We start from the raw sequence: 10,511 nt of genomic DNA, 5'->3' as shown, positions 1-10,511 counted from the left end.
ACGCTCCAGCATGACCAGAAATGAAGGCAGAAGCACATGTTATGCAGGAGGTCATCAGAGCTGTCATCTTTTAAATCCCACGGAGGCAGCCTGCGGGACCCACTTGGTGTTTCTCCCCCTCTGTGCTGAGCCTTCCTCTGCCCAGGTCTGTTGCTGGTTGAAGGTAGCCCTTCTGCCGGAGCTGTGGCTACGGCATGGATGCAGACAGGGTTCCCAGAGGATACGTTTGCTTAAGCTCTCTTCTCAGTTTGATCTGGTTTATCTTATGTGATGCAGTGATCTGACCGTCTTTTTATTAAATAAATAAATAATCTGAACTTGTACTGTAGCTGTCTAGAGCTTCAGCTGAGGAGTCTCAATGATGCTGGGGGGGAACAGTTATGCCAGCATAGAAAAGATCATCAACAATTGGATTTCAAATGCTTTCACCTCTACAACAAAAGTGATCAAGCAGGGAGGCGAGGCTTGGCTTGCTCAGCGTGCATCCCTATGTACCAGGCAGGGGTCATGTAGTTCACGTGGTGTTGGCCTGTTCCTGTGGTCGGATCAGGAGTTTCAGTCCATCTAAATTTTGGTAGTGATCCACACCGTGCTACTCTCTTTTTTTTTTTTTTTTTTTTTTTTTTTTTTTTTTTTCTCAGTGCTCTGAGGCTTTTCCCCAGGGACTTCCATGCCTGCCGTGTATGCTCTGCAGCACACACATAAGGTTCTCCCGAGAGAGACGGTGGCTGGGATGGGGTCGCTACCGCCTCAGCAAGTCATATGGACAGGAAAAGGGGTGACCGATTTGTAGTCATTTTGTGCCCCGACTTCACACTGAAGAGCTGCTGGAAGCAGGCAGGGACTTTCTTCTGTGTGTACATGCTGGGATTGGATTTGCACAGATCATTGCACGCACAGATTGACTGCGCTGTGAGTTTGTGGCAGTGCCAGTGAGATGGTGATAATGGTTGGGGACGAGATGCTGTACTGCTCTCCTGTCACTGGGATGAACTATGCAGCCCACGCAGCCGAGGCGTTAGGCTGCAACCGCATAAATGTAGCATGACTGCAGTAATCCAAACTGCTGAATTGTTTTCCTTCTAATTCTGTATTTCTAGTTCCTCAGAATCTTTTCCAGGCTGACCTTTCACAGGCTTTGTCTTTTGTAAAGCCATAAAGCTGTTTGCTTGTCACTGATCCCTAAGCAATGTAATACTTGGTCAAATGAAACCTACCTTTAAAAGTACAGTATTGAGGTGGGGGGGTCTGAATTTGTGTATGTGTCCACACATTTCTAGTTGTTGAAAATTTGAATTCAGTATCACGTTAAAGATGTTGAAGCTGCTTCTACTGTACTTACAAGAAAGCATCAAGCCTTGAAACACCTTTAAGTATCTGGAATTTTACCTGGGTGGGCAGTGCTGCTGGTAAGAATGAGATGGACAGTTTGGTGGGAGTAAATACCCGGAGGGAAAAGGATGCATAAAATTTCTTGAGCTCCTGATCCTTCATAAGGTGATCTTTGTTGTTTGGTTTTGCTTTTTTTTAAAGCAGAAACCTGGAGATCTGGGCACAGCTTCATGGCTATGACCTTTGTGACTGTTGAGTGAACATGCAACCAACACGGTTGCAAATTCGTACCTGTGATTACGGGGAGAAACAGCTGCTTTTTTCATCCTCCCTCCCTGCCAAATTTGTGGATGATTTCCCATCAGATGTCTGCAATGCAGACGGCTAAATTATGCAAGGGAATCTGCAGCTGCTGTAGTTTATGCTCTCCTACACCAGTGAAAGAACTGTAAGGTGCCTCGTGTCAAACCTTAGAGCTACTCTTTTACATGATGCATAAGAAATCTTTGCATGCTAAAGACTTCCATGGCGGAAGAGAATAATACATTTGTATTCTTACATAGGTGATAAGAGGGCTGGGACTTGTGTGTGTCCTTGCCCTGGCTGCAAGGATTGGGTCTCCACCCCTCATACGTACTCTTGCTTTTGTATATACAGGTGTATATTCAAAGTTAACAACAGGGGATGCCTAAGGGCTGGCTGTTCTGCTGTGTTGAGAGGTCACTGCTCCTCTGGGATTGGGAATGGAGAAACCAAAGGTGTATCCCCAGGTGTTAAATGTTTAGAGAGCAAAGGTGCATCTGAATTTTTTTGAGACTCTTTTTTTTTTTTTTTTTTTTTCTTTTTTTCTTGAAGTTGTCTGTAAATCTTCCATGAGTGTCGTCTGCACTGTCAGTGACCCACTTGCTGAAAGCAGGACACGCTTTGTGCTTTGTATTTGTTTGCTCATCAGGCTAATGGAGGTATTTTTGGTATGCAGCTATAGATGGGTGTAGAGCTGGCATGATACAATAAATAGCTGGTATGAGATAACAGTACTCAAGCAGTCAGTCAATGGCAGAAATGTAATGATTCTTTAAAATCTTTATTTGCAATTTAATTTATCTCTAGGGTTCTTCATGTCAGAAATTCCTTGTCCACAACTGCTTGGTTGTGTTGGCTTTTCTCTCTTGCTTGTCATGTACATTTCAGATCCTCAGATGATGTTGTCTTGAATGAGAGGACTTGACCAAAAGCATGGTGTTTATTTATATAGCCATAATAACCTCAAAGAAGCAAACAGTGAATGACAGAGAGAACCAGGGATTTACATTCTGGGGACAGCACTAAGACAGCATGTGCAGGAGCTTAGCTGGAGCTGCTTGACTGGTTTTCTGCCTGTCTTCTGCAGGCAAAACTTGGTTTTAGTAGTAGAAATGTTTGCATTAGTTCACTTCTGAAAATGTTTGGAGCCACTGTGCTCTGTATTATGAGTCTTTGCCATGGTGCCAAACAGGCTGCTATAAACAAATGCAGATATTTACTTGGAAAAAAAGTTGCTCGGCGCATTTGTTAACCTTCCCTTTGTCTGTGCGCTGCTCACCCTTGCACATTAGCATCACTCTGTCCACACTTGGCCTTTGCCTCTCTGTCCTTGAGTACTGTCGCATTCTAGGAAGGACGAAGCACTGAGTGAGTGCTGTCCTCTGCCCTGCGGTGGGATTCTGGAGGGAGGTGACTTCTCTGCACTGGGTTGATGCTCTTGGGGACCTGTGATTGCCATCGTTCTGGGGATGCAGCTGAGCTAAGCTGCATGACAGCGACTGCACCAAAGGAAGGAGCTGTTTATCTGCCTGGCTGAGCAGTGCAAATGAGAAGACTGATTATAAATAAACTGGGAAAATGGAATCCTTGCTTCATTTAGACATCTGTTTTGAAAATGGTTATCAGGGGCCTGTCTTGTACCAGATGTCCTAGCACTGATTTTTGTAAGCTTTGACTTTTTTCCTGTCTTGTAACACTCTTCCATTACACTTACTCTGAGTGCTCTTTTCTGTTCGAGCACCTTGGCCCTTGCAGCCTGGGGCTCCTTTTGTGCAAGAGGAGGAAGATGAGGTGCTGAGAGGTCAATGGAGTTATCCAGAACTGTTCAGCAGAGCCAGGCACTGAACCCCAACTGGTTTCTGCTGCCAGATGAAGAATAACTTGCACCTCCGGGGAAGCTACTTGTCTTCTGCGAGAAAAGACTCAGGCTGTGGGAGTCCCCTTGTGTAGACACCTACAAGTCCCTTGGGTGTTTCCATCAGCTGTGACCCAGAGAGGTTCAGGGGATGTCAGGGCTTGGAGTAGGCTGCGGGGCATCCTTGTGTTGACTGTGACCTTTCTCTTCTCACCTGGGATTGAATGAGTCGCTTCCCTTGCTTAGTCTTTTAGTTTTAATGTCAGCATACACTTGATACCACAGCGCGTCTTCTAAGAGCACACGTATCCCAGATGCCTGCTATAGACCTGCGGGCTTCCTTCCACTGTCCCAGCAGACCTTATGCAGCACCTTGGAGCGTCTGGGCTAAGGGCCTGGAGGGTGGTTGTTATTTTCCCATTGATTTTATGAACAGAAAATGTCTAAAACTAGAAGAGCTTAACGCAGAGGGATACAGCTGCTGCTGAACAACCGAACGTAGCAATCAAAGGAGAGGCAGTGACCTTGGAATTAATTTAAATGACTTTTTCACTGGTCTTGAGAATTTAATGGCAATCCTCATAGGATTATTGAAAGGTAGGATAAATAATCATAGGAGAGATTAATTGATTTGCAGTGTATAGGTCTGACTTCTAATTCATATCTCCCCTTTTCTGCAGTGGTAGGTGGAAGCAATGCAATAGCAAAATTCTCATAAAGATGGCCAGAGAAGCACTGTTTATTGTGGAAGAAGCTCTTAAGATTTGTTGTCCTTCTTTCGGATTCAGTTTAATGTGGTGGCTTTTTTTCCAGGCTGGCATATCGTGCTGTCCTCTGTCGGGGGTAGAACAAGCATTGCATGATAAATATTTGAGGACTTCAGTTTGTGTTTAAGTGCCTTTAAAGACCTGATCCTGCTTCCCCTTTATTTTAAGCATGAGCGAGTTAGCTTTGTGGCAGTCAGTAGTGCTGTGTCTGTGTGATGTTCGTGAAAGAACCCAGAACAGTGACATTTCGTAGTCTGGATATCTTTCTCCAAAATATTACATGAATTTCAGATGCTTTGGATTGTTTTTTATTTCCTGGGCAAAGTATGCCTAGCTTGCTTGCTTGCTTGTTTGTTTTCCCTGTGTAGGTTTGTGAAAACTCAGGTTGTTTGATGCTTTTGGTTGATCAGATCTAATATTAATGATTGTGGAATATAGTGTAGATTGTGTGGATACCGTATCTATAACACAGTATGAAGCTTGCTCTGGCTGGAGGACATGCTGTGTAAAGCCCACCAAGGTGAAGTTACTCCTGCAGAAAAGAATTTTTTTTTTTTTTGTTGTACAAATTTGAGCTAGCTAATTCAGAGAGGTTCCCAGGTATCTGAGCTGGGACTTGAGATGCCCTTTGTTTAAAAGTGAGGAAGAGTACAAAATGAATAAAGTTCCCTGCTCCTAAAAGGAGAAATAAATCAACTCAGGCAGGTGTCAAAGGGAACTGTCAGCCCCTTCCACAAAGCCATATGCCTGCGGGTTTTCTGTGGGTGGCAAATAAATCATTTTGCCAGCCTCTTTCGTGCTCTGAACCAAGACAAGCGGTGCTGAGACAGTAACTCTTCCTCAGCCTTTTCCAGCTTCTTCCTGAATTTCACCTCTGAAGCTCCGCATCAGGTTCCCAGCTTGGTGGCACATGCTTCCGCCACCCTGTAAAACCAAAGCAAAGCTTCCTCCTCCAGCTGAGATCCCCTCGTTCTGCTGCTCCTACCACATTAGAGCATTGGTTTTTTGCTCAAAAGAAGGACTATGCAGGTGACTGAGTGGTATGGACCTTAGCTGGTGTTTAAACTGGTGTTTCATCTGGGATCAACCGTTTGCGTATTTGCTCTAATTCATAGGTGGGATTTGCAGTCTTCATTCAAATGTATCCACACGGTGCTATAAACATGCCCTGAAGGCATTTCATGGTGTGCTGTGGTGGTTGGAGCTCTGCTGAAGTCCCTGTTTGCTGTGGTGAAGTTACACCTGGATGTCATATCGCTTCTTGGCTGCCGATGCTCTTTGATTTGTGCTATATAGAACATGGTTGTCTGGTTGAGTTTGGGCTTAGATTTGTGTCTGCTGGCTTCAACAGTCATCCCATTAGTGGGAATCAAGGCAGTGCTGAGATTCAGAGTCCTTGGTTTATTTTCTCTTAAACAGTGGTGTAAATATAGCCCCAACCCTGTTGCCCATAAACCTCAGAAACAGCTTTTGCTGAAGCTCCATTGAAACAGATTTCTAGCTGTATTTTCCGATACGACTTTGAAAAGTTCAGCAAAGTCCGGGCTTTCAAGTGCCTGTTCCAACAATAACAGCTGAAGAAAGGAAAGCTGGCTGCTGCTGCTAACAAGAGGAAAAAGCGTGGCGAGGGATTGTGCTGAGGTGACGTTGCATCGGGGCAGGCGAGTGCAGGGCGTCTGGGTCGTGCCATGCACCTTCTTACAGCTCACTGCGTCTCTGGTCTGGCCCTTGCCCTGCTGCTCCGTCCCTTTGCTCTGACCCTGCAGGGCTCCGGTTGCGTGGGTCCCTCTGGGGGCAATAGTGGGGGCGAGGAAGGGGCTGTCCCGGAGGCCCAGCACCCCGCCGTCAGTGCTGAAGCATAACTTCACGTCATGGCAGGAGTCTCACCTGGTCCTGAAAGCTCAGCTTGCCTGGAAGCAATCGCACCGGCTGAAAGCAGTTTAATTTACACCCAAATAATTTATTTTAAATCTGCTTTTCTCGCTCATGCATTCATTTTACTTTATTGTAATGTCAGCACTTAGCAGTGAAGTAATGGCAGATCTCTGGAGAACTTCTCACAAGCGAGAAAGCACCATTATCTCAGTTTTACAGGCCCTGCTTATGTTGAGAACATATGTGGTGGTGTAATTACACTGATGTGATTAAATCAGTGCAAATCCTTGCTAGAGGGACACGCTGCACCACTGTAAAGCGGGGCTTATTATCGGTGCAGTTTAATTCAAATTACATTACTCAATTAAGCTGTGCTAGTATAAGCTAAAAGTCAGGAAGTCACGTGAGGGCCTCTGTTGTTTCTTTTCAAAGCAGATAAAGGTTTAGAAACTGAAACAGGGGAGGTTGTGCCTCGCTCTTGCCCAAGAGCGTGCTAGAAGGGATGGGCTTGATGAGTACTGTGTTTATAGTACTTCCTGGGAGGGAAGAGGTGTGGGTGCAAATTCAGGGGATTTATTATCATTTTTTAATAGATTAAATTATTTGTTTAAACCATAGTGACCACTTTGGAAAAGATCCTAAATCATACCAAGGCTTTACAAATAAATTAAGTAAAATGTGTACTAAATTCTAGTAAATCTCTACCACATGGGTTTGGACTCTGATAATAGCTGGATGGGTCAATGAATAACCATGGCGTGTACAACTTAATTGGATTTTGGTTTTTTTGGCAGGGTGTGGGCACTGTAAGAAAATGAAGCCAGAATATGAGAAGGCTGCAGAGTTTCTCCATGTAGCCAGTGATGTAAGCTAATTTCCTTTATTATATCCTTCAAATAATCAGTAATAAATAACTGGAGTAATAAAAGTGACTTTTCTCCCTACAACAAATTCAGCTGTTCTCATCCTCCCACAGGACCCTTCAAAATGTGCTTCCAAAGTACAGTCTCATCGCTAATGCATGAGCCCTGCCAAAGTCTTAGAAAGAACATTCTGTCTTGAATGAAAACAAAATCGAAAAATGTTTATGTATTCTGCTGTAGGCCTTATACATAATATGATCAAATCCAAAATGGATTTTTTTTTTTTCCCCCTTACTTAAAGGCATTGAATGTGAAGAAACATAGGCTTTCACTTACGAATTAGATTTATAAAAAACCAAAGGGGGTTGATCCCTCTTTCATATACCCTGGTTTTATGGTTGCATCACCCCATTAGCTTCATCTTAAGTGCTCCATCAGCATGGCTGGAGAAGAGAGATCCAATAATATAAGTATTAGTGTTATTGATTCAGTCTCACGCTGCGTACGCCATGCAAGAGGAGGAGTAGGATTAGTCTCCCCCATACTTTAATCTTCAGTGGAGACATCTAGAGTCCCTTTGTAGTTGTTGGAGAAGAAGGAGGAGATGAGAAAAACAAAGATCAGATGAGTCACACTCTACAAGTGTCTGTTCTCCTGTGACACTAAAGGTGGTCCATGTAAAGATGTCTGCAAATTAGGGAAGGATGAATTTCCCTTGAAGTAAGCTTGTCTTTAACAATGCTTGTTTCTTCTGGGAGAAACTGGGATTTGTGGGACGAAATGCTATTCCTTGGAACAGCTCTTAAGCATTATAAAGTGAATTACATACAGGGAATTCTGTCGGCAATGGGAGGAGAACAGGTAACAAGTCTGGTTACACTTAGTCCATAAGATGTTCCTTCCTGGTTTTGCATCAGTCCTCTGTGGCTTTCTGTGTGTCTGTGCTGAGTGCCTGAGAAAGCCACTTAGATTGTGGGTGATTGCCCCCAAGTCCCCTCTTTCCTGCCAAAGGGGGGTGTATGTTGCTGGGATTTACAGTTAGTGGTCTCTGTTTCAGAGTCCAGGTGTCCTTGCAGCAGTCGATGCTACCGTCAACAAGGCACTGGCAGAAAGATATCACATCTCAGGGTTTCCTACTTTGAAGTATTTTAAGGATGGAGAGGAGAAATACACTCTGCCACACCTCAGAACAAAGAAGAAAATCATCGACTGGCTGCTAAAGTAAGTTTTGAGGGTCTGAGATAGTATTTGGGTTCCTGGTTACTGGCTCCTGAAGACTGCTTTGGTGAGGAAGTAAATCTTAAACTTCATTGACTGCCTAAATCCTTTTCTAACAAAACCAAATTGAATTCCAGTATTCAAAGCCATACAAACATGTATGTTAATTATGGTCTCTAATACACCAAATCCTTTATTTGCTGTAGGGTTTTTCGTCGTTGTTCTGGTATTTCTTTCCCAAAATAAATATTTTTCAAATATACCCTAAGCCTCTCACCGGAGAAGGAATAGCAATGGCTGTGAAAAATAAACAGAACATTTGTTGTTCCCTCTTTATACTAAGCAGCAGATTTCACTGTTAGTAACTGAATTTCTGCAGTTGTACTTTTCTCTTTCCAGCATTTCAGAGCCAATGCCTAGAATACCAGCTACATGGGGCTGAAGGAGAGCCAGTGAGACCAACAAAAACAGCACCTTGGTCTGCACTAACCAACTTTTCTTGGGTGGTGTGCTAAAATATGCAGGATTAAGTTTGATGTATGATGAAAAGAATTTCATTTCAAAGAAGTAAATTGCTGGTACAATTCTCTCCAAGTATTCTGGAATAAAATATGCATTTCCTTTAGGTACTGTAAGCCTAATGTATTTTCTGCATTATTCAATGGGGAAAAAACTGCCAGTGTTTTGTGAAGTTTTTAAATCATTTAACCATTAAATACAGTTGGCGTGAGGAATGTAATCTTAATTTTTCCCCTCCTATTTTGGTGGGACAAGGGGAGTTGGGGGGGGTTGTTGGTTTTTTTTAATTTTATTTTTAAATTACATCTCTGAGTGCTTCAAATCAGGTGATAGATATGGTCTGGCAGCATCTTTGTAGCATGTTGGGAAGTTTTATCTGTATTGTACACTTAGACACAGTACTCCCTTGGCCTCCCTGCACACTTGGGCTCCAGGCTGCTGTGTCAATACTGGATGTTAAGTCACTGTCCCTGTTTCACTAGGTTGCTGGAGTATTTTGAGCCCTGCGTAATTTATATTGAGTTATAGAGTCAGGTTGACGCTGCCTGTACATATTGGCAAGTGAATAAGCAATGAGGAAGAGGGAAGGGCTGTTAATCCCTTCTGGATCCTGCTGTGCCTCTGGAATACTTCTGCCCGCGGCCTCAGGTAGTCAGCAACACAGGGAAAACCCAGACAGCGTGTCTCCTGCTCTCGACTGCGGGATGTTCTCCCACACAGAGACGCAATAGAGAGAGATCTTTGTTTGCTTGGGATCAGTCCTTGATTGAGGGTCAATTGATCAGTCCTCGACTGGGGATAAAATTGTCACAGCAACTTCAGTTGGTGGAAATAGCAATGCGTCTGGGGTGCAGGCTCAAGATGAAAATACAGCTTGTGTAAACCCACCCCCATGAGTGGTCTAGTCGCAGCCATGTGGGTTTTGGCTCCGGTCCCTCTGTGGTGACTGCAGTCTGTGCTGCCACACTAGGTTGTTACCAGTATCTGGGTAGCTTATTTCAGGTCAGCACGGGAAGGTCTGTGTGAGATGAAGTCACACCTCTGACTGTAACTGGAATCGATGATAGCTCACACCGACTGTGTTCATGTGACAATGCAGACCAGCTGCCCTAATTCTTTTGCTAACAACTAGCAAATCAGTATCGATGGAAATACGATGGATGTCCACCAAGTGACCTTGAGTAGGACTTTAAAAATCAAGTTTTTCTCCACTTGGTTTTTATGTACCTGATACAACTTAAAATGGTGTCATTCAAAGTGACAGGGAAGTCTGAAAAGGTAATTTATTACCAAGGTGACATATGACGATCTTTATACCGTGGCACCATTCTGATGATTTTATATAAGTAATCACTATATAAAGCAAGATGGAATTTAATGAGTCTGAGAGAAGTCTGTGAGCTGGTGAATAGCAGAAGTTTTGTTAGAGGCGCTCTAGATATGCGGGATTGCTCTGATCTAGCCAGTATGTGCAGTCATAATTGAAACCTGACATTCTCTTTATCAAGGTAAAATATTCCAGTTCAGTCATCCCCAGTCGTCCAAGTGGAATGATGCTGATTATTGCATCCTGGCTTTAATATCTGAATTCAAGAGAAGGTCATGAAATTCTTTATAGAAGTTTGCATGATAGCGATAAAGGGTACAAAAAGGATATTTGAATGGAAGATGCTGTTTTATATTGCTTGCCTTTTGATTCCACCTGCTTGCTGTTCTTCTCGATTCATGCCTACGGATGACACAGTGATACAAGAGCAATGTTTTTCCACCCAGATGTTG

At 43.6% G+C, this 10,511-nt stretch overlaps 1 protein-coding gene across 1 annotated transcript in view; it reads left to right on the top strand.

Moving 5' to 3' along the window:
- Nucleotides 1-10,511, top strand: part of PDIA5 (protein disulfide isomerase family A member 5) — a 94,440-nt gene that overhangs the window by 53,887 nt on the left and 30,042 nt on the right. Inside the window, exons 12-13 of the mRNA XM_009640837.2 lie at nt 6,927-6,997; nt 8,053-8,216. Of these exons, the coding sequence (XP_009639132.1) occupies nt 6,927-6,997; nt 8,053-8,216 (235 nt within the window). The remainder of the gene's footprint in view (nt 1-6,926; nt 6,998-8,052; nt 8,217-10,511) is intronic.

This window comes from Egretta garzetta, unplaced genomic scaffold (genome assembly GCF_000687185.1).
Source record: "Egretta garzetta isolate BGI_Z169 unplaced genomic scaffold, ASM68718v1 scaffold326, whole genome shotgun sequence".
NCBI classification, from domain to species: domain Eukaryota; kingdom Metazoa; phylum Chordata; class Aves; order Pelecaniformes; family Ardeidae; genus Egretta; species Egretta garzetta.
Note: the sequence above shows the minus strand (reverse complement) of the source record. Positions and strands in the feature narration are given on the sequence as shown.